Raw genomic sequence first — 25,033 nt, forward strand, 5'->3', positions numbered from 1 at the left:
ATGAGGGTGGCTTTGACCTTCCACCCACTGTCTACCTTTCTTTCCCTGAACATAGAGAGCCTGCCCCAACCAGAAAGTCAGGTGGCTGTTCCCACACAGGAAGGACCCGCTTCCTGAAGCAGCAGAGGCTGTGCCAAGTCCTCAACCACTGTTCCTTTTTGATCTTATCTATGCAAAGTAGATTATACTAGATTACATCATAGAACAGCACTGAAGGTAGGGGATGGGACAGGGAATCAGTCCTCAGGCCCTGGGATGTAAAGGAGGTGGCAGCTATGGGGAGAGTCCCGGGGACCCAGCTCTCTATGGGTTTCAGGTGACATTTGTCATGTACTTCTGACAGCAGCAGAAGTCCAGGTGGATTAGGACAACCCAAGAACACATGCCCTCTCTGGAAGTCATGAGATCAACACATGGGAACAAGAGACAGATATGAGGTCCAGTCTTGAAAAACTCAAATTAGCAAATTTACATTTGTAAAATTAGCAAATTTTACATTACCCACTTTACCAGTTTACCAGTTTTGTTTTGTTTTCTTAAATTTGAATTTTAAAAATTCAGGTATTTGTTTATGGGTTGTACACCATGTGCTCTGAGCATTTCGGCCCCTGGGGGGAGCCACAAGGAGTTCTAAGGCATCTTGTCTGATGAGCACAAGGCTAGGGAGAGGCCTCCTCAGGCAGAGATATCTAAATTTAAAAGAACCTCCTCCAAAACATACACATGTTAAAAGATTCTCTAACTGTATCCCTCTGTGTTATGGAATCTTTGTTCCCTTAAAGCCCAGGTTCTTGCTTGGTTGCACCACTTCAAAGAATGAAGAGGTAGACCAGACGAAGGGTGGTGGGCAGCCAGGTGAAGTTTATTGAGTAAGAGTAGAAAGCTCCCAGAGAGGGAGGGGGGGCCGGAGAGGGTTGCCCCCAGGATTTCTAAGTGTAGGGGTGTTTATGGGGTCTTTTGCAGAACTATCTTAAGCAACCACGGTGTGCCGAGTGGTGGGGATAAGGGCTTTGGTCACATATATGTCTACCTATCAGGTTAATATCAACATGCTGATGGGCTTTTCTTGGTGACATCTGGGGGCTTATGTCTTCACTGCCCTTTGCCCGTGATTGAGAAATGCTTCATAGTTAATGGTCTTATTTCAGGACATTTTGTAGAAGTCATTTCTGCAAGGGCTACAAAGCAGAATGTTAATGTGGTCCTGTCTACGCTACACAACAGGATGTTGGTGCTGTTTTATTCTAGCTGTCCTGACTCCGTATCTTCCTGTTGAGGACCCCAGCCCTGACTCCCTGACTGTCCAACTAACTCCTAACATCCAGAAGATGGGGGCAGAGTATAAGGGCCCTAGGCTTGCCTTGTCCCACAAACAACCAGATTAACTATCAAGTCATTCTGAAAACCCCAGAAATCAGCCTGAAGGCTGCTGGAACAAAGCACACAACTAAAGGGAGAGGAAAGGCCACATGGAAAAAGGTAGGAAGTGTGGAGACATGGTTTAGGAGAGAGATGGATGGGATGGTTGTTGCCGCAGATGGGAGGGACACATGTTCGTGGAGAAGGGAGATGGAGGGAGGGAGGGAGAGAGGGAGGGAGAGGGAGAGAGAGAGAGAGAGAGAGAGAGAGAGAGAGAGAGAGAGAGAGAGAGAGATGGATGCACAAAGGGAAATGCACAAGGAATATGTTTCCCCAAAGCTGTAGGCAGAGGAGAAAATGAGGAGGGCTGAATTTTGTAAGTTTCTGCAAGCAGTACAGCTTAAAGCCTGGAGTTTTAAAGGTCAGCAGGCTTGGCTGGGATAGAGTCTGGAGGACACTCTGCTGCTCCTGAGGAGAAGGCAGGCAAACAACCCAGGAGGGTGGGGGGACAGACAGTGTGGAAACTGTGATCTGGAGAATGACTGGGGAACACAGTGGGAAGAGTATACACTAGTACTGGAGAGCAGAGTGTCCCTGGGAGGCAACAAAGGACCTAGCTGGCACCATTTCCCTCCCTGCCCCTCAGGAGCAATGCAGAGCCACCTGCGGGAAGCTGGCAAGTGCAGTGCCAACACTTGGCTGCCTGATTTGCTTAAACTGTGTACCATACCCTTGCACTCAGGCCAGACTGCCCTTCTCAATCAAGCTGGCCTCAGTCCCAGTGTGCAGGCCCCATCCCCAGAAGAGCAGCAGAAACTCCAGTCCACATCACACCTCCCAAGCAGAGAGTGCCGCCAGGCCTCAGTTCTAGTGGAAGTACTATCAGGTTTCATTTCACAAGCAGACCAGAGCACACTTCATTAAAACTCACCACATTCAGGCCAAGGACCAAACACTGCACACTGCAGGAAAGGAGAGCCTCTATAGATGACCAGCCTGAAGGACAGAGTAGCCAAAACACAACAGTGTTGCACATACAGCACACACCAGAGACACTCCCTGAAGTGCCAGCCCCAGACACTTCATGGACCTCTTCTTCAAAAAGCCATTACTTTCAGGAACAAAAAAAAAACATAACTGGCTTTTCTAACACAGAGAAGAAGGCAGAGACACAGACAAAATGCCAAGACGAATGAATTGATCCCAAATGAAAGAACAAGATAAGGCCGTGGCCAGAGATCTAAATGAAACAGATACGAGTAACATGCCTGATGGAAAATTTAAAGCAACGATCATAAGGATAACTCACTGGGCTTGAGAAAACAATGAAAAACATCAGGGGACCCTTACCACAGGGATAAAAGAGTCAAAAAAGAATCAATCAGAAACGAAGAATGCAATATATGACATTGGAAACAGGTTTGATGTGATGAAGAGCAGGATGGAAGAAGGAGAGGAATGAATTTGTGACACAGAAGACAAAATGATGGAAAATAATGAAGCTGAACAAAAGAGAGAAGATTACAGAACACAAGAATAGACTTAGGGAACTCAGTGACTCAATCAAGCATAGTAATATTCATATCATAGGAGTCTCAGAACAAAAACAGGGACAGAAAAGGGGAGAGAAAATTTATTTGAGGGAATAATAGCTCAAAACTTCCCTATCTGGGGAAGAAAACAGACATCTAGATCCAGAAGGTACAAAGAACACTCAACAAAAGCAGGCCAAAACCAAGACATTGTAATTACATTTGCAAAATATAATGATAAAGAAAAAGTCTTAAAAGTCTTAAAAGGGGATGCCTGGATGGCACAGTCAGTTGAGCAGCTGACTCTTGATTTTGGCTCAGGTCATGATCTCAGTGTCCTGGGTTTGAGCCCCATGTCAGGCTCTCTGCTCAGCAGGGAATCTGCTTCAGGATCTTCTCTCTCTCCCTCTCCCCTCCACCCTCTGCTGGCTTTTTCTCTCCCTTTCTCTCTCTCTCAAATAAATAAATAAATCTTTTTTTTTTTTTTTGAAGCAGCAAAACAAAAGAAGTCCTTAACTTACAAGGGAAGACTCATGAGGCTAGCTGGAGATTTCTCAACATAAATTTGACAAGCATGATATTCAAAGTGCTGAATGGGAAAAATCTGCAAACAAGAATACTGCACCCAGAAAGGTTATCATTCAGGATAGGAAAGATAAAAAGTTTTCCAGACAAAAACTAAAGGAGTTCATGATAACTAAATCAGGCCCCCAAGAAATATTGGAATGGAAAGACCAAAAGTGACAAAGACAAGAAAGGATCAGAGAAAATCTCCAGAAACAATGACAAACAAGAAACAAAATGGCAATAAATACATATCTATCAATAATTGCTCTGAATGTAAGTGGACAAAATGCTCCAATCAAAAGACACAGAGTATCAGAACCTAAAGTCACCTGCAGATTGAAAGTGAGAGGACAGAGAAACATCTATCATGCAAATGGATGCCAAATGAAAGCCAAAGTAGCAAGACTTCTATCAGACAAAAATAGACATTAACACATAGACTGTAACAAGAGACAAAGAAGGACACTATCTCATAATAAACGGGAGGACAATCCAACAAGAAGATCTAACAGTTCTAATTATTTATGTACCCAACATGGGAACACACAAACAAACAGCATATAAAGAAACTAACTGATAATAATACAATAATAGTAGGGAACTTTAGCATCCCACTTACATTGATGAATATATCATCTAACAGAAAATCAACAAGGAAACAGTGGCTTTGAATGACACACTGGACCAGATGGACTTAACACATATATTCAGAGCACCTCATCCTAAAACAGCAGAGTACACATTATTTTCAAGCGCACATGGGACATTCTCCACAACAGATCACATATTAGGTTGCAATCAGGCTTCAACAAATACAAAAAGATTGAGATTATACCATGCATCTTGTTTGACCACAAAACTATGAAACCTGAAGTCAACCAGAAGAAAAAATCTGGAAAGACCACAAATACAGGGAGGTTAAACAACATGCTACTAAACAATGAATGGGTCAACCAGGAAATTAAAGAAGAATTTAAAAAATACATGGAGGGTCACCTGGGTGGCTCAGTTGGTTATGTATCTGACTTGTGATTTCGGCTCAGGTCATGAGCTCGGGGTTGTGAGGACAAGCCCCTGTGTTGGGCTCATGCTGGGCAAGGAACCTGCATAAGATTCTCTTTCTCTCCCTCTCCCTCCCCCACCCTTGCTGCCTCATGTACATTCTCTCTCTCTCTAAAAAAAAAAAATTAAATACATGCCAACAAAAGAAAATGAAAACACAACAGTCTAAAACCTTTGGGATGCAGCAAAAGTAGTCCTAAGAAAGAAGTATATAGCAATACAATCTTAACTCAGGAAGCAAGAAGAAGGGGCATCTGGATGGCTCAGTGGTTGGGTATCTGCCATCAGCCCAGGTCATGATCCTGGAGTCTTAGGATTGAGTCCCACATCAGGCTCCCCACAGGGAGACTGCTTCTCCCTAGGGCCTATGTCTTTCCCTCTCTCTCTGCATCCCTCATGAAAAAATAAATAAAATCTTTTAAAAAAAGCAAGAAAAATCTCAAACAACCTCACTTTACACCTAAAGGAACTAAAACAAAACAAAACAAAAAAACCCAAGTGAAGCCAAAACCCAGAAGAAAATAATAAAGATTAGATGAATAAATGATACAGAAACTAAAAAACAATAGAACAGATCAATGAAACCAGGAGCTGATTCTTTAAAAAAATTAATAAAATTGACAACCTCTAGACAGACTTATCAAAAAGAAAAGAAATCAGGGGTCTGGATGGCTCAGTTGGTTAAGCATCTAACTCGATTTCAGCTCATGTCATGATCACAGGGCAGTGAGACTGAGTCCCACTGTCAGACTCTATACTGGGCGTGGAGCCTTCTTAAGATTTTCTCTCCTTCTCTCTCTCTCTCCCTCGCTCTCTGCCCCTCTCCCAACTCACATTCTCTCTCAAAAAGAAAGAAAAAAAGAGAGAGAAAGTACCTAAATACATAAAATCACAAATGAGAGAGGAAAAATAGCAACCACAGAAATACAAAAAATTATCAGAGATTATGAAAAACTATATGCCAAAAAATTGCACAGACTGGAAAAAATGGATAAATTTCTAGAACCATATAACCTACCAAAACTGAGACAAAAAGAAACAGAACCAACTGATAACCAGCAAAGAAACTGAATCAGTAATAGTAATCTCCCTACAAACAAAAGTCCAGGGCCAGTTGTCTTCACAGGAAAATTCTACCAAACATTTAAAGAGTTAATACCTATTCTTCTCAAACTATTCCAAAAAAAATAGGAAAGGAAGGAAAACTTCCAAATCCATTCTATGAGGCCAGCATTACCCTGATACCAAAACCAGACAAAGACTCCACTAAAAAAAGAGAATTACAGGCCAATATCCCTGATAAAAATGCCTGCAGAAATTCTCAATAAAATACTAGCAAACTGGGATCCCTGGGTGGCGCAGCGGTTTGGCGCCTGCCTTTGGCCCAGGGCGCGATCCTGGAGACCCCCGATCGAATCCCACGTCAGGCTCCTGGTGCATGGAGCCTGCTTCTCCCTCTGCCTGTGTCTCTGCCTCTCTCTCTCTCTGTGACTATCATAAATAATAAATAAAAATAAAATAAAATAAATACTAGCAAACTGAATCCAACAGGACATTAGAAGAATCATTCACCACAATCAAGTGGGATTTATTCCTGGGTTGCAATTATGGTTCAATATTCACAAATCAATCAACACAATACACCACATAAATAAAAGAAAAGATAAGAACCATATGATCCTTTCAATAAATGCAGAAAAAGCATTTGACAAAGTACAACATCCATTCATGATAAGAAACCTCCACAAAGTAGGTTTAGAGGGAACATACCTCAACCTAATCAAGTCTATGTAAGAAAAACCCATAAATAATATCATCCTCAGTGAGAAAAAACTGAGAGCTTTTCCTCTAAGGTCAGGAACAAGAAAGGAATGTCCACTCTCACCTGTTATTTAATATAGTACTAGAAGTCCTAGCCACAGCAATCAGACAACAAAAAGGGAATAAAAGGCATCAAAATCGGCAAAGAGGTAAAATTTTCACTATTTGCAGATGACACAATGCTATATATAGAAAACCTGAAACACACCACCAAAAAATTGCTAGAACTGATACACGAATTCAGTAAAGTTGCAGGATACAAAATCAATGTACAGTAATCTGTTCCATTTCTATACACAAATAATGAAGCAGCAGAAAGATAAAGATGAATTAAGGAATCAATCCCATTTACAACTGCACCAAAACTCATCAGATACCTAGCAATAAACCTACCCAAAGAGCTGAAAGCCTGTACTCTGAAAACTACAAAATACTGATGAAAGGGGCACCTGGATGACTCATTCTGTTAAGCATCTATCTTCAGCTCAGGTCATGATCCTGGGGTCCTGGGATCGAGTCCACATCGGGCTCCCTCCCTGCTCAGTGGGGAGTCTGCTTCTCCCTCTCCCTCTGCCACCCCCCCACCTTGCTCATGTTCTCTCTCTCTCTCTCTGTCAAATAAACAAATAAAATATTTTTTAAAAAAAGAACTTATGAAAGAAACTGAAGAGGATGCACAGAAATGGAAAGACTTTCCATGCTCATGGATCAGAAGAACAAATATTTCTAAAATGTCTATACTACCCAAAGCAATCTACACATTCAATGCACTCCCTATCAAAACACTAACAGCATTTTCCACAGAGCTGGAACAAAACGTGTAAGGAAACACAAAAGATCCTGAATAGCCAAAGCAACCTTGAAAAAATCAAAGCAAAGCTGGAGCATTACAATTCTAGGCTTCAAGTTATATTATAAAACCGTAGTGATCAAAAAAGTATGGTAGTGGCGCAAAAATAGATACAGATCAACAGAACACATAGAAAACCCAGAAATGAACCTACGACTATATGGTCAATTAAACTTTGACAAAGCAGGGAAGTTCTTTTCCAATGTCTTTAGAATGGGAAAAAGACAATCTCTTCAACAAATGTTGGTAAAATTAGCACCATGAAAATGAATGAAACTGGACCACTTTCTTAAACCATACACGAATATAAATTCAAAATAGATTAAAGACATAAATGTGAGAGAGGAAACCATTCAAATCCTAAAGGAGAACACAGGCAGTAACCTCTCTGACATCAGCTGTAGTAATTTACTAGATATGTCTCTCCTGGGGCAAGGGTAGAAAAATCAAAAATATTAGGACTACATCAAAATAAAAAGCTTCTGCACAATGAAGGAAACAATCACCAAAACTAAAAGGGGATGGATGAGAGAAATGGGGGAGATGAGAGAAATATTTGCAAATGACATATCTGATAAAATAAATAACTTATAAAACTCAACAACCCAAAAACCAATAAAAAATGAACAGAAGCCATGAATAGACATTTTTTTCCAAAGAAGACAACCGGGGACACCTGGGTAGCTCAGGGATTGAGAGCCTGCCCAGGGTGTGATCCTGGAGTCCTTCAGATGGAGTCCTGGGGATGGAGTCCCGCACCGGGCTCCCTGCAGGGAGCCCGCTCCTCCCTCTACCTGTGTCTCTGCCTCTGTGTGTGTGTGTCTCTCATGAATAAATAAATAAAATCTTAAAAAAAAAAAAAAGAAGACATCCAGATGGCCAACAGATGCATAGAGACGCTCAACATCACTGATCATCAGGGAAATACAAATCAAAACTACACGAGATACCACCTCACACACCTGTCATAATGGCTAAAATCAACAACATAAGAAAAAACAGGTGCTGGCGAGGATGTAGAGAAAGGGGAACCCTCCTGCACCATTTGTTGATGGGAATGCACACTGGCACAGCCACTGTGGAAAACACTATGGACATTCCTCAAAAAGCTAAAAATAGGGGGAAAAAGTTAAAAATAGAACTACCCTATGATCCAGCAATTGTACTGCTAGGTATTTACCCCAAGTATACATAAGTACTAATTCAAGAGGATACACACACCTGCATGTTAATAGTGCCAGTATCTACAATCATCAAACTATGGAGACAGCCCAAGTGTCCACTGATAAATGAACAGATAAAGGTGAGGTATGTATATACAATGGAATATTACTCGGCCATAGAAAAGACTGAAATCTTGACACTTACAATGATGCAGATAGAGCTAGAGCATTATGTAATTCAAAATAAGTCAGAGAAAGACAAAAATCCCTTATGATTTCACTCATCCGTGGAATTTAAAAAAATGAGCAAAGGGAAAAAAAGAGGGAGAGAGGCAAACCAAGAGACTCCTAACTCTAGAAAACAAACTGATAGTTACCAGAGAGGAAGTGGGGGGGGGGGGCTTGGGCAGGAAACATGTGACAGGGATTAAGGAACGGACTTGCCACGAAGAGCACAAGATGATGTACGAAGATGCTGAATCACTAAATTGTACACCTGAAACTGTGATTACATTGTATGTCACCTAAGTGCAATTCAAATAAAATCTTAAAAGATTCTCTAAGTTGGGAGCTCACTGTTCTCAAGATCTAAGAAAAAAAATTATTTTTGAAAAATATTTACTATAAGCAACAGAAGAAATCTTTAGAAAGCACTTGCTTTGCATTCTCAATAAAATACAAGAAAACGTGAAGTAAGAAAGGAAGGATGAGGTATATTAAAAGCATCCTTAGATACTTCCTAAGATATAAACTGATGTGATAAGGTGCAGGCTGAGACGAGAAAAAAACTGTAAAGAATAAAAATGTAACCGATTTACTCTTTTAGACAGGGCAACACAGAGAATTAACACTATAGAAAAATCATTCAGAAACGTAGAGGACAGATTTGAGAGACCATTCCAGAGGGTGAAGGAAAAAGACAAAGAGAAAACTGAAATCCAAAAAAGAAATAAAGGAACGCCTGGGTGGCTCAGTGGTTGAGCATCTGCCTTTGGCTCAGGTCATGATCCCCGGGGTCCTGGGATCAAGTCCGGCATCAGGCTCCCTGCTCAGAGGGGAGCCTGCTTCTCCCTCTGCCTATGTCTCTGCCTCTCTCTCTCTCTGTCTCTCATGAATAAATAAAATCTTAAAAAAAAGAAAACCAATTTAAATGCATGGTAATAAAAAGTTTTATACTTTTGATATTTATAAACCTCTTGTAAATCAGTAACAAAATAGAGTATCTTTTTTAAGATTTTACTTATTTGTTTTTAGAGAGAGAGAGAGACAGCATGTGTGCACAAGCAGCGGGTGGGACAGAGGGAGATAATCTCAAGCAGACTCCCAGCAGAGTGTAAGGATTTCAAGGCAGGCTCAATCACAAGACCTGAGTGGAAACCAAGAGTTGGACGTTAACCAACTGAGCCAGCCAGGCACCCCAGAAAATAGAGTATCTTGATAGAAAGATAGATGAGAATATGAAGAGCCAACTTGGAAAGTAAAATTTTAAAAATCTTAAAAATTGGGACACCTGGGTGGCTCAGTGGTTGAACATCTGCCTTCGGCTCAGGGCATGATCCTAAGAGTCCTGGGGATCAAGTTCCACACCGGGCTCCCCTCGAGGAGCCTGCTTCTCCCTCTGCCTAGGTCTCTGCCTCTCTCTGTGTATCTCATTAATAAATAAATAAAATCTTAAAAAAATTTTTTAATCTTAAAAATTAAACACACCAGTAAACAAATAAGTACAAATTAAGACATCAATAAAATATTATCTCCTGAGAATGAAATCAGGAAAATGAAACTCTTAAATGAAAAACTTGTCAGGAGTTTGAGTCAATGGTCACTCTGTACACTGCTAACAGGAACATAAACTGAAGCAATTACTCTTTTTTTTTTAGAAGTATTTTTTTATTTTTTTATTTATTTATGATAGTCACAGAGAGAGAAAGAGAGAGAGGCAGAGACATAGGCAGAGGGAGAAGCAGGCTCCATGCACTGCTCCAGGATCGCGCCCTGGGCCAAAGGCAGGCGCCAAACCGCTGTGCCACCCAGGGATCCCTGAAGCAATTACTCTTGAGTAGGTCATAGCAACATTTTAAAACTTCATATATTCTTTGATTTAGCCCCTCTACTTCTATGAATTTATCTGAATAATCAAGAATATGTGTAAGGGTATAAAGTTCTTCATATTAAAGTATAACTCAAAATCAAAAATAAATAACCCAATGTACAAAAGACAAGAATAAATTATGGTATGTACACACATTCAAACACCATATTCTAAAAATTATGTTGTAGAAGAAGACTAATGATGGGAAGAAAAGTTCAGATGTTGTTAAAAATGTTTTACTAGCCCATACAAAATATGCCTAGCAAAATTGCCAGATATATGTATACAAAGTTATTGAAAATCTGAACCGTATTCATCTTTTGGACGTTGAAATGACAGGCAGTTTTCGTTTTCTTTGTGTTCATCGAAAAACATGCAATAAAGTCTCTGCAGTAGCACTACCTACTATAATGAGTTGAGATGTAACAAAACTGACTTTTGATGTCTGTCCTCCATGGAAGCCCAGGTCTCAAACAGGGACAAAGTCCTAGTGCAGGGAGAAAGGGTCATAGGGAGCAGAAAGTCAGCACACTAATGGAAATAGCAGGTAAACCTCTCTAGGAAAGCAGAGAAGTAGAAGCACGGTTGCCACATCTCTGAAAACTCATAGTCCAGTCATCACCAGGGGGGTAATGAAATGGACAACAATTATCAGGACACTCAAAGCATAGCTTCTGCTGTCCAGGAAATCCCAGCCAGCCCCAGATCCTGGGGATGTTAACATCCATCACCACAGATGCTAAAGCCAGAATAGACACCACCACTAATAGGTGCCAAGCCACAACCAGGACCTGGATACTTCCATGGAGAAACCCTGGAACCCAAGTTACACAGACTTGCTCTGGGCACGTGACTAACATCACAACAGTCCAATCTCTCTAATGACTGAATATTTGAGAACTAACTTATGACATTATAGCAGATTTTACTGATTCCTTTGATAATCAAAAATTAAATTAACATTAGGAAAGAATATGCAATTGGGGGCAACTGGGTGGCTCAGTGGTTGAGTACCTGCCTTTGGCTCAGGTCATGATCCTGGTGTCCTGGGATCGAGTCCTGCATCAGGTTCCCTACAGGGAGCCTGCTTCTCCCTCTGCCTAAGTCTCTGTCTCTCTCTCTGTCCAATGAATAAATAAATAAAATCTTAAAAAAAATAAAGAATATGCCATTAGTATTTTTTTAATTCCATCCACGTGGAAATTTAAAAATATTATCCTAAGTAACTACAGAGATAAAAATTATTTAAAATTTTAGGTTCAGTGGAACACGCAACTCTTGATCTCAGGATTGTGAATCGAGTCCCACATTGGATATATTTTAAAAAATAAAATCCTAGAAAAAATTAATGTGATTATAAACAGTTTACAATATATTTTTAAAAATCAGAACACGACATATCCAAATGTAAGGAAAAGATCCAAAGCTGCATCCAAAGGAAAATTCATAGTAGTAAACATTCTGTTACAAAGAAAAACAGAAAGCTAGATGAAGCATTCACTTCAAGGCATTAAATTGAAAAAAAAAAGGAATGATTTTTAAAAGTTAAAGATAACACAAAGGAAATAACAGCATGGAAAAAAAATAGCAGAATTGAGAAATAAATCCCAAGAGCTGGTTGTATGGAAAACAAACCCATGACAGACGTTGACAGAGCTTATTAGAAACCCCTGACAGACGTTGACAGGGCTTATCCACTGTAATGGGTTATATTTTGAAAATTATTATTAACTGTTTCTCTTTTGTCTTTCTGACTCTGACATGACTTTTCCCTCAGTCATTTTAAAGCATCCTTTGGTGGATTCTGGAGAGATAAAGACTTGTTACTGAAAAAATGCAAAGAGAAAGGATAAAGCAATATTCAGCTTCAGCCAAGCAAAACACGATATGTTATGGCCCCAAGGAGATATTTTCCAAATTCCTCTCATTCTCTATCTTTAGTACTTTGACCACCTTACCTGGAAGACAACAGCTCCTAGATCTTTTTCAATCTTTTCACTCCTGGTCCCCATGGATTACCATTAAGCCTTAGGTTTCAATCAGGCCTGGAGGTTTGAGTCAGGACAAAAGAAAATATGACAGACAGGAGTAGCCTGAACATTCCCAACTGGGAGCACAGGTGGAAAGAAGACAGAGAAAAGAAGAGGAGAGCTCTGGCTTGGAAATAGAAAGGTAAAGTAACCACAAGAGTAGAGGGAGATTCGCCTCCTCCCCCAACTAGGACTCTGAAAGATCACCTCTTGGACAGCCTCCCATCCTGAAATTAGCTTAGAGTCATATGTACTTCCTGGGGCAAGTAGAGGGAGACCCTATATTTAAATCCCTGAGCCAGCTTTGGTTCTTTTATGTTTAGATGGATCCAGAAATAACTGGGAGTCTGGTTGTGGAGCTAGCTAGCCAGAACTGGGCAAGACAGCATCAGAACAAATGTTCTCAGTGACAACACAGGAGAGGATCTTCAGAGAATCTTCACCAGATCCCTGAGAGGTAGCAGCAGGTGAGAGCTCAGTGAGGAAAATATAGTGAGAATACCAGTAAGGTACAATAGCCAGGGAAAAAGAATGAGCCACAAAGCAGAGCTTTCCTAACTGGCTATCAGCAAGGTAGTATCCAGCCATCAGGTGGAAAATGAGGAACAGCACCCTGGAGATTAGAGGAGTCAAAGGATACTAAGATTATGAATCCCAACTCTTAATCCTACCAACACATCATCCTTCTCTCTCCCTTATATCTGGGTGTCATCTTTAAGTAAGGAGAGATGGTGGAAACAACATAAGAGGCTGAGAACTGGCTCTCAAAAGGGAATAAATATTACCAGAACGAGTTGCTTAAATTGTCACATCTAAGTTTTAACCTAGACACACACACACACACACACACACACACACACACACACACACATACATATCTTGCCCAGAATCTAAGAAAGGCTACACAACAGGGACATTAAGAGTGTGGGATTCTGGGGCACCTGGGTGGCTCGGTGGTTGAGCATTTGCTTTCAGCTCAGGTCGTGATCCTGGGGTCCTGGGATCGAGTCCTGCATTGGGCTCCCCAAGGGAGCCTGCTTCTCCCTCTGCCTATGTCTCTGCCTTTCTCTCTCCGTCTCTCATGAATAAATAAATAAAATCTTAAAAAAAAAGACTATGGGATTCTGGATCCCCATGGCCCAGGTGTGACTCCTGGATTCACAATTTGCCAGCCCTGTGACTATGGGCAATTTACTTCATCACTCTGTGCCTCAGTTTCCTCAACTATAAAATGAAGATAATCATAGTTTCTCTTAGTAGTTTTTAAGGGTTAAGTGAGGTAATAAGTGTAAAGTGCATAGATCAATATCTGGCCCATAAAAATATTCACAAAGTGTTAGCTATCCTTACTGCTATTAATGCTACTATTATTACTTTTACCTATTACCTACACAGTGGGGCTCATGAAGGAAAGATCCGATCAGCTACAGAAAAATTAAGAAATTATTATTTCTGGGGGCACCTGGGTGGTACAGTGGTTGAGCATCTGCCTTTGGCTCACGGTATGGTGTCGGGGTCTTGGGATCGAGTCCTGCATCAGGCTCCCCACAGGGAACCTGCTTCTCCCTCTGCCTATGTCTCTGCCTCTCTCTCTCTCTGTGTCTATCATGAATAAATAATCAAATCTAAAAAAAAAAGAAATCATAATTTCTTGGGGCACCTGGGTGGTGCAGTCAGTTAAGCGACTTGGTTTTGGCTCAGGTCCTGATCTCAGGGTCATGGGATGGAGCTCCATGTGTGTTCTGAGCTCAGCGGGGAGTCTGCTTGAGAATTTCTCTCTTCTCCCTCTCTCTCTCTCTCTCCAATATAAATAAATAAATCTTTAAAAGAAATTATAATCTACCAACATGATCAAGTAGTATAGATTAAAAACTGTACCCCTGCTACATAAATAATTAAAATCACAAACGATAAAGGGGGAAATAAATCAGATCAGTTTTTTAAAACGTAACAGAATGGTATAAAAAAAATTCTTGAACCAGATTCAGAAAAACATATGAATTACCTATATTAGCTCAAGAAGTATGCAAAGTAGACAAGAAGTATGCCAAAAGAAGCTGAAAAATTCATCAAAGAACTACCTCAAAAAAGACCTAGGACCAGATAATTCAATTAGTGCATTCTTTCAAAATTTCCCCAAGGGGCAATGCCAAAATGAATAAGAAACAGTACAGGGGCCCAGAGGAAGATGGAATGCTCCCCAGATCACTGGAAAGCTATGCTATCTATGGGCTACAAACCAGCAGAACAGAAAACTCTGAGGCCACTATTTTTCACAATAGCTCCGTGACTCCAGGATTTCTCAGTATCTCTAACATGCTGCAAAATCCTAATAGGAGGGCTGTGGAGGACCACTCCTGCGCTTCAAGATTTTTCCCAGGCTCCCCCAGACCCTTCTTCTTCTTCCCCCCCCCCCCCAGACCCTCCTTATGACTATGCCACACAGGAGCCTGGCGTCATGCGTGGTCCAAGAGCCAAGAATACACAGAAGGAAAGAGATTCAAAAGAGATAAGCAGAAGAAAAAGAGGACAACAAAAATACAGTAGTACTAGCAATTCTTGTACTGAGGCAGGAAACAGTACATTCTTCTGGTTGAAAATGTAAATTGAATCAACTCTTCCAGGACGTAACCGGCCATATGTGTTTGGAACCTACAATGCACATATACTCTGCAACCTAATCATACGACCGCTATCACTCCACCCCGGAGAATCCGTTTAATACGAAGATAAGGATTTACATACAAGGATGTGCTTAATTGAATTATTAACAGCAAATAAAACAAAAACAAAAGAGGAAATACTGTGAATGTCTAGAACTACAAACAGTTAAAGCAGAGGGCACGTTCCTACGATGAACTACCCAACAATCAAAAGCAATGTTTGGGGAGGGGGGTTAATTAATGACATGTCTTTGTCTAATTTTTTTAGGAAAGAGGGCAGGACACATACTACAAAGTATAATCTCAAGTATATCTTTAAAATATATGTAGGTAGGAAAAACTACCGGAAGGGATACAAACCAAAGCCCTAATATGATCTGAGCTCTGAGTGAATATTTGTTAACATATTTCTAACTTTCTGCCACAAGCATATATTACTTTTATAACAAAAAAAAAGATAAACAAACAAACAAACAATTATGGCACATGGATAAATATGACTCCCGTGAGTGAAAAAGAACAATTTCAAGTCTCCATTCACAACGGCCAAAAGCAGCCTCAGCGTTGTGCACAGACTCCCCCCAACGTGAACCTTAACGCGGGTACGAGGTAAAGCCCAGAGGCAAGGCGCGCACCAACCGGATCCCTGCGCAGGCAGGCTGCGGCCTCTCAGGGGTTTGCAGCGCGGTTACCGAGAAGGGCCTCGCAACCTGCCTGCCTGCCTGGCTTCCTTCCTTTCTTTCTTTCTTTCTTTCTTTCTCTCTCTCTCTCTCTCTCTCTCTCTCTTTCTTTTCTTTCTTTCTTTCTTTCCTTCTTTTTCTTTCTCTCTTTCTCTTTTTCTTCCTTCCTTCCTTCCTTCCTTCCTTCCTTCCTTTCTCTCTCTCTCTCTTTCTCTTTCTTTCTTTCTTTCTTTCTTTCTTTCTTTCTTTCTTTCTTTCTTTCTTTCTTTCTTTCTTTCTTTCTTTCTTTCTTTCTTTTTTTTTTTTTTAAAGTGCAGCTCGGTTCGAGCGTGTCCCTTGGCTGGAAGAACCTCTACGCGGAGCTACAGCTGTTCAGGGACGTTGAGGCAGCGTGAGGAGGGACACACACACACACACAGGGGAGGCTGAGGCAAGGTGAGGAGGGACACACACACACACAAGGGAGGCTGAGGCAGCGTGAGGACCGGCGCGCGCACACACACACACACACACACAGGGGAGGCTGAGGCAGCGTGAGGACAGATACACACACACACACACACACACACACACACGGGAGGCTGAGGCAGCGTGAAGACTGACACACACACACACAGGGGAGGCTGAGGCAGCGCGAGGAGGGACACACACACACACAGGGGAGGCTGAGGCAGCGCGAGGACCGGGACACACACACACACACACACACACACACACACAGGGGAAGCTGAGGCAGCGTGAGGAGGGACACACACACACACAGGGGAGGCTGAGGCAGCGTGAGGACCCACACACACACACACACACAGGGGAAGCTGAGGCAGCGTGAGGAGGGACACACACACACACACAGGGGAGGCTGAGGCAGCGTGAGGACCGGCACACACACACACACACACACACACACACACACGCTCGCACGCCCACCCGGACTCCCGAGCGCGCTCGATGGCGCCGCCCCGGGCCCACAGCCGGTGCGGGGCACTGAGCTCCGAGCGAGCCCCCCGCGCCCGGGTCCCCGCCGCCCCCCGTCCCCGCCGCCGCCGCGGTACCTGTTGGTGGGGCGCGGCAGCTGGGTGGCGGGGCTCCGCAGCGTCCTGGGCGCGGCGGGGGTGCCGCGGGGGCCGTCCCTGCTCCGCTCCGCCGAGAGCCTGCACAGCCGGGAAGAGAAACTAAGTTGTCACCCGTCGCCGGCCGGCTCGCACCTGCGGGCGTCCCCGCCCCGGGCCCCGCGGCACCCCCAGCCCCCGAGTTTGAAGGCAGCTCAGGGCGGGAAGGCAGGCAGAGCCCGGGGGCTGGACGGCGCGCCCGGGAGACGGCTGCGGGCCCGACGGCAGGGCCCGCTCCGCAGCGACGGCCGCCGGAGCCCACCCGGGCCGAGGGGCGCCCCTCGGTCACCGCCGCCCGGCCCGGCCCGGCCCGCCTCCTGGACGCCCCGCACCCCCCCCCCCCGCCCCCGCGCCCTTTCCCGGCCCGGCTTCGCGCGACCGCCTTCCGTCGGCTTCCCCGCGCGGCGGCCCGAAGTCCGCGCCCGGAGCGGGGCGGCTGGGCGGCGGGGGCCGGGGGCGCGGAAGGCGGGGTGCGGGGGTACCTGGAGCGGGCGGGCGCGTCGGTGGAGCAGCAGAGCAGGCGCAGCAGCAGCAGCAGCAGCAGGCTGGCGAGCAGGGCCAGCAGCGCGCCCCCCGGCCGCATCCTGAGCCCGGCGCGGCGCAGCCCGACCCGCCGCCGCCGCCGCCGCCGCCGCCGCCGCCGCGCACACCTCCCGTGTTCAAAGGCGGCGGGGAGGGGCGACGACGGCGCGCGGCGCGGGCCCGCACCCCGGCACCCCTGCCTCCCGGCCCAGCCGCGCGGCGTGCGGGGGGGGGGGGGGCGCGTGCCGCCTCCCCGCGCCCAGCGGACCGCGAGCTCGGCGCCCGGCGGGCAGCCACGCACGATCCGCCGAGCTCGCCTCCTCTCCTCCCGGAGGCGCTCCGAGCCGCTGCGGGCTCCGGCCGCCGCCGCCGCCGCCGCCGCCGCCGCCGCCGCCGCCGCCGCCGCCGCCGCCGCGGGGTCACCTGAAGGTTGGGACTGGCGCGCTGGACTCGGAGCTGATTGGGCTCCAAGTTTTGAGCGGCGTCGCCTCGTCCCGGGGGCGCACGCAGCCCACCCAGCCCGCGCCGCAACTCCTGCCGCGCCCCCGCCGGGCGGAGCGGGGGCCCCGCGGGGCGGCACAGGAGAGAAGGAAGGGCCGCCTCCCAACTTTCCCAACTGTGCGGTCGCCCGCCGGAGCGCCCGGGCAGCGGCTGCTAGGGACGCGGCTGCGCTGGGGACACCCGGCGCCCATCCCCTTAACCGCACGTCCGGAGGCTCGGACCACGGATTGCCAGGCGCCAGGCGACCTTTAGGGGTTGGCGTACCACCCCCTGGAGGCCGAATGCGGCCCCTGCCCGGTTTTGTAAATAGTGGGGTTTGGGTTTTGTTTTGGAAACACCCACATCCCCCTTTCCTTCGTGTTACCTGGGGCTGAATGTAGCTCTGCATCACCCGTGGTTGCTTTTGCAGTGCACGGGCAGAGCGGAGTGCTGGTGACGAAGATGCGAGGGCCGAGGGCCGACTAAGCCTAAAGTATTTACCAGCCCAGCCCCTTTCCAGAAGAACTTTAGCAGGCGCCTGTTCCAGATCGTGTTGGTCTAGATCCTCTTGGGGAGACCCCATTTCTTGGTGTCTCGTTAATTGTAGGACAATGATCCTATGACCCTGTGATTCAGTCTGGCTCTCCTCTTTCAGCCCCAAGCTATTCTGGCCCTGTGCCACCCGAATGGCCAAGTCCCCTGTGGGCAACTTCAGTTTTGCTCGGGACTCCACTCTTGAGGAGCCTCGGTAAACCGTAAACCGTAACTGATGTACGGGGGCTCATCAGACCACTCGCTCTACTTTTGTACAGATTTGAGATTTTTCCAAAAGCAGTATCTGGACTCCACCGTCTTGCAAATACCTTGAGAAGCATACCTTGATATTTTGAAAGGACTTTAATGATTTAGCTTTCCCAAGTACAAAAATATATTTCAATTGGAGTCTCCTAGAAGCGTAAGGTCTTTTTTTTTTTTTTAAGGATTTTATTTATTTATTCATGAGAAACACACAGAGAGAAGCAGAGACATAGGCAGGGTGAGAACCAGGCTCCTTAAGGGGAGCCTGATGTGGGACTGGATCCCAGGACATCCCCCACCCCCACCCCCACCCCCAATCAGGACCTGAGCCAAAGGCAGACACTCAACTATTGAGCCAGCCAGGTGCCAGTTAAGGCTTAAAGTCTTAACCTGAAGGACCCACCAGAGCCTTTGGGGGACCAGGTTGGCCAGACAGCTCAATAAAGCTGTTTCCAGGGATTTTGTCCCTGAAAAAAATAACATATATCAAGAAGAGAAATATAGGCTGCCTAGTTCCTTTCTGCTAATCCTGCATTTGCTTTAATTAAAAATATTTGGTTGAAAACACACCAGAACTTTGCACATAGTAGTCGATCAATAAATGCTGGATCAATGACTAAAACACCCAGGAACTAATACTTTTCTTAAAGGGAAAAGGAGGGGGGGAAAAAACTGAAAATAGTTGTGACTGGAAATATTATTTCTTTCCATAGCTCACTCCTGCTGTTAAAATATGTACTAATCAATACAGAGAAAGTTACTCCTTTTATGTAAGGCCAACATTTTTAGGAATATGGCTGCTTATCTGAGTAGGGCATAATAAAGTAATAGTGTATTTGAGGGGTGCTAAAATAATAAAGCAATCCAGTTCTACGTGTTTGAAAGTTAAGCATTCTGTTAGACAAGTAGGATACGGCACAATTATCTTGAAAATGAAAAGTTGTCTGGATTTGGAAGATAATCTGAATTTTATTTCTTCTTAGAGCAGAATTGTGCAGACAACTCATACCAGAGACGGTTTGCAGAAAAGGAAAAGGGCATTATTGTATCAGCCAGGAAGCTGCAATTTCACCTAATTTACTAAAGTTTAATATTTCAGCACAGCTGGGCTCAAGGCAACAGCAGAAGAGTCAGCCTTGCACTGGGCTCCCTAAACACCCTTGCTGTAAATGAAGTTACTTTTTATCAAGCCAATGGCTATCAGCAGGGGACTCACAAAAGCCCATTTTAATTGGAAAACCAAGTGTAAATTTGCAATGGGAATTCTGAACCCAGTGTTAAAATTTGACAGTAGAGAACTTTACCACCAGCTTTGTAAATGAAGACTTGGGTTGGTAAAATATGAATTATCCTGCTTATCCTTAAGAGATTAAAAAAAAAACCTGTCAGAAACATGAGAATATTATCAGCCATAGAACCCAAACTAGAAAACTGTGTATTTGGGAATTTAACATTAGCAGGTTTGACCACCAGCCTCAAAGATCTGTGCCCTGTGGTCATTTGAGTAATCGGCCCAGACTCTCAACAAAAATTCTGGCTGATGTGCAGAAGTCCAAGCTGGTGTGTGAACCTATCTCACTCACCCAGTCTGCCCAGCATTTGCCTTTGTTATTTAGTTATCACTACAAATGCCCTTACTTTCAGAAAAATAACCATTAAAACCTGTTTGGGAATACTGATCTATAAGAAATGTCCAAATAATTGAAAATCTTCCTGGAAGTTGGGGTTTCTCATTTTCAGTGTAATGTTTTAAACATTTCCATGTGCATGGATTTGGGGATTCATGAAGAATCCCAACTATCAAATAGCTACTGAATCTGCTTGTATACTCAAGTACAAAAACTCTCACTATAGAGAAACACAGGACATTGATGTACCCAAGAATCTTTTCCTTCATGTGGGTGACATTTTTTTTTTTTTATTTTTTATTTTTTGCCTATATCATTAGGTTTTATTTTTATTTTTTTTTTTAATTTTTATTTATTTATGATAGTCATCACAGAGAGAGAGAGAGAGAGAGGCAGAGACACAGGCAGAGGGAGAAGCAGGCTCCATGCACCGGGAGCCTGACGTGGGATTCGATCCCGGGTCTCCAGGATCGCGCCCTGGGCCAAAGGCAGGCGCTAAACCGCTGCGCCACCCAGGGATCCCGTGGGTGACATTTTTATCTCCCTGATAAAAATGGTGGTTCCTAATACCTTCAAGCTGCTTGATTGGTTTTAGTAATATTAGAGATTTGTGAAGACTACGGAACAATATCACATTCATAAATATTAAACTATTCCTTGGGGGGAGGAAATTCATAAGGATAGTATAACCAAGGTTACATATTTTCAATAAACCATAAGACATAAATAAAAGTAAAAATAACTTCCAGAAATCAACAACCTTGTATGAGAGGGAGCTATGTTTCCAAATACATTTTATTACAGATTTTTCCCACTGCTAATTGAGTATTTAAAAAATTGATGCAACTCTGTGCATAAAATAGTTTTAGCTTTAAAGATGGAACAACCTAAGATGATATACAAATTTCATATAAGTCTTACGTATATAAGAAATCCAATTTGTGCTATAACTAAAATTACAGAACAAAAAATATGAGTTATTATTTGCAGTGTAAAGTGGGTTTTTAATGTATAAAGCATTCAAGTTTTAAAAGTTCCTCTCCCTGACATCCACTTAAAAGACCATTGAGGACCAAAAAGAGAGATGGAAACTGTGTATCCTGAAACTATACAATGCCCACAATCCCATTCCACAAACTCTGAAACTATAAAATGGCCACAATCCCCATTCCACAAACTCCCAAGGATATCTGCTAATGGGGAACCAGTTGGACAAGAATACCAAGTTCAAGATTCATCTCCCCTATGACCTTAAATTTGTGGGGTGGGGAGAATGGAAAAGTTTCTGAAGGCCCTACTAATGTACACTTTGGAAGTGCAAAGTCTGGAAGTAGGTCACATCAAAAAAAAAGTAGCGATTAGTGTAATTAGGGTTAAAAGGGAGATAGTGACCGATATTTCTGTCTTCAGTGAATACAGCTTTCTAGCCGGAGGAATGATGACCTCGAGATAATGCTAATCTTGAAGAGAGATACTACAAAAAAAAAAAAAAAAAAAATTGGTAGCTACTGATTAAAGTCAATTTACCAAAAGAAAATTAGCACCTATTCTCCATATTCAATAAACAAAAGGCCCTCAAGCCATTATACTTTTATACTGAATTGGCCTCTCCCAGAGTATCCTTCCTGATTCCAGAATTTGCAAGATCAGGTGGAGCTCCAGTTGTTTCAACAGAGTGGAGGTGGGGTTACCTGTGCAAAGGTAATATATCTTTGCCATATTCTCTCCTTAACTTCTCTTCCCCACCACTTCATTGTGTACAACCTACACTATAAGCAGTTAAATAACTAAACAAAAAATATCCACTAGCAAGCCCTCAATGCAAAACTAAGTTTCAACAAGTAGGCAGATGAAAAGGAAGCACTGCCCAAAATTTTCCATTCACAATATCCCTGGCGAGTAGCAGGAAAAAAAAAAAAAAAAAACAGGCATGATTTCTTTCAAAGATGAGTAAGCAAAAGAAAAAAAACTTGATGCAAATGTTCTGCAAACTATAAAAGGAAAGGAATGTAACCAATAAAAAGAAAAGAAAGACTGTAGGTTGGAACAAGACTTACTCCAGGAAACCGTAGAGAATGTAAGCAACAATCAGTCACTTCACCCTGCCCCTGGAAATGAAATATAAACACTATGACAGAAGAACCCAAAGAAGAAATGAAAACTGAAAGAAGAGATAGCAAAGCAATAGTGAGCTGATAACAATAGAAAGAAAAAAAAAACAGAAATCATTACAGAACCTTAGAAGCCTGAGGAGAATTTAGACGGCAAAAATCGGTATCAGTGTTATGGAGATCGGGCTGGTTAAAATTACAGAAAACACAAAGAAGAGAGACAAAGAAAATACAATCATTAGAAACACAATTATATGCATCAAAGATATTACATATGTATCATGTAAGTATTAGGGATTCATTTTTAAAAGCATAGGAATGAAATTAAGGATGTAATAGAAGAAAATTTTACTGAAAAATATGTGTAAACTGGCAGATGTTTTATGTTCTCAATGTCTGAATTCATTACTTGCACTTATCATGTCCTAGAGAAATTTATAGAGAACAACTAACATCATGATTAATTCTCCACCAGAGGTTATTCAAAAACAAAGAATCCTAAGACCCTAAAAGAAGAAACAGGTAGAACTTAATCTTGTATCTTACCTCACCTCAGCAACATTAGATTCAAAAGGAACAAAACTAAGAACGCCTGGGTGGCTCAGTAGGTTGAGCAGGTGACTCTTGGTTTTAGCTCAGGTCACGATCTCATGAGGTCCTGGGATTGAGCCCCACATCTGGCTCTGTGCTCAGCTGGGAATTTACTTGAGAATTCTCTCTCCTCCCTCTTTCCCTTCCCCTAGACTTGTGCATTCTCTCTCTCCCTTTCTTCAAATAAATAAATAAATTTTTAAAAAGGAACAAAATTATATTTATAGGGTTTTTGAGCAGAAAAGATGTGACCCCAAAATTCTATACTCAGCTAAGATAGTTTTTATAAATGAAAGCAAATATTTTTATATACAATGTTTTCAAATATTTAAGAAAGCAAAACATGTATTACTTATGTATGTATCCTGGAAAAAAATCAACTACAGCCATAATCCAACCATAAAACATAAATCAAAATAAAGAATTCACAATGAAGAAGTGTTGATGAAAAGAACTCCAATGATCCATACATCATTTTAAAAATAGAATTAATTCTAAACAATAGAATCTCACAATGGAAATGTTACATTTTCTTTAAAAATCACTACGTAAATATAAAATTAAAACTTGATGTGATAACTCTGGGAAGGAAAATCTCTAGCCCACAGTAAATAGTGGGAAATATGAAATAAGAATCCTAATGAAGGGATCCCTGGGTGGCGCAGCGGTTTGGCGCCTGCCTTTGGCCCAGGGCGCGATCCTGTCGACCCGGGATCGAATCCCACGTCGGGCTCCCGATGCATGGAGCCTGCTTCTCCCTCTGCCTGTGTCTCTGCCTCTCTCTCTCTCTCTCTCTCTCTCTCTCTCTGTGACTATCATAAATAAATTAAAAAAAAAAGAATCCTAATGAAGGGGGCACCTGGGTGGCTCAGCGGTTGAGCATCTGCCTTTGGCTCAGGTTGTGATATCAGGGTCCTGGGATGGAGTCTCCCATCAGGATCCCCACAGGGAGCCTGCTTCTCACTCTGCCTATGTCTCTGCCTCTCTCTCTGTCTCTCATGAATAAATAAATAAATAATCTTAAAATAAAAAGAATACTAATGAAGAACAGAGTCCAAGTACATTACTTTCCTTATCTTTCAGGATGAATATATAGAATCAAATCATCAAAAGGCAGCTACTTTTTAAAAAGTAGTAATTACTTTACTACCAAAAAAAAGGACAAAAAAATACATAAATATTTTCTAATGAAGGAGGGGAGGAAGAAAGAAAATTCAGACTTTTTAAGTAGAGATAGAATACCTATTGGAGCAATACATGGATCTGCTACAAACACTTAGAAGTGTTTTATAAAATATACCAATAAAAAAGAAATGCATAACTGAGCACTCAATAAGGAAAGGAAAAGCTCCAGATATCAGAAATGATGAAAAAACTGAAAAAAAAGAAAGGGCATCAACTGTGCAAAGTGACCAGCAGCTCACCTGGAAATGATGATCCTGGTAACCTGGAGGTTTGCTTTTAACATCTCTTCAGGGGATGAAAGAGGAGGACTGGATTCTCCAGTGAGAAAGAGTTAGAATTAAAATTCCTGCATAGAGCATTTTTTTCTGGTTAAAAACAAAATATGTGAACTAGGAAAACACAGGTCCATATACCTCACAATGACAACTGTTTGTCTCCATCTGAGCTCTGGGTGAAAAAGAATTTTATTTTATTCCAAACCTTTTGCTTCATTTGAGTTTGGGGCCTAATTTTATCCCACCCAAGTTTGCCCCAAAATTAACATAATGATTGGTCCCTGGCTAATGATGTTCTAAGGTATATGGTAGGAAAGTGCTAACCACTCTGGTTCCATAAAAAACTCAAAGAGAAGGAATCTCATTAAAAATAAGCTCAAAAGATAAAAATATTTTCTAATATTACCATTATAAAACACTTAAAGAATTCACCCATGAATATATCTCAGCACAGGTGGTGCCTGGGTGGCTCAGTCGGTTAAGCATTCAACTCTTGATTTTGGTTCAGGTCATGATCA

General features: G+C 43.0%; 1 protein-coding gene across 3 annotated transcripts in view; it reads right to left on the minus strand.

Moving 5' to 3' along the window:
* Nucleotides 1–25,033, minus strand: part of ST8SIA6 (ST8 alpha-N-acetyl-neuraminide alpha-2,8-sialyltransferase 6) — a 238,396-nt gene that overhangs the window by 123,330 nt on the left and 90,033 nt on the right. For 2 of the 3 annotated variants that reach the window (XM_055331033.1, XM_055331032.1), the window contains one exon: nucleotides 16,869–16,967. Coding sequence is in view for 1 of the 3 variants with exons in the window: in XM_055331031.1 (XP_055187006.1) it covers nucleotides 16,869–16,967; nucleotides 17,408–17,508 (200 nt within the window). In the remaining 2 variants the exon portion in view is untranslated. Of the gene's footprint in view, nucleotides 1–16,868; nucleotides 16,968–17,407; nucleotides 17,522–25,033 lie in introns of those variants that run through there. The other variant, XM_055331031.1, reaches the window with a different exon arrangement.

This window comes from Nyctereutes procyonoides, unplaced genomic scaffold (genome assembly GCF_905146905.1).
Source record: "Nyctereutes procyonoides isolate TBG_1078 unplaced genomic scaffold, NYPRO_anot_genome, whole genome shotgun sequence".
NCBI lineage: Eukaryota > Metazoa > Chordata > Mammalia > Carnivora > Canidae > Nyctereutes > Nyctereutes procyonoides.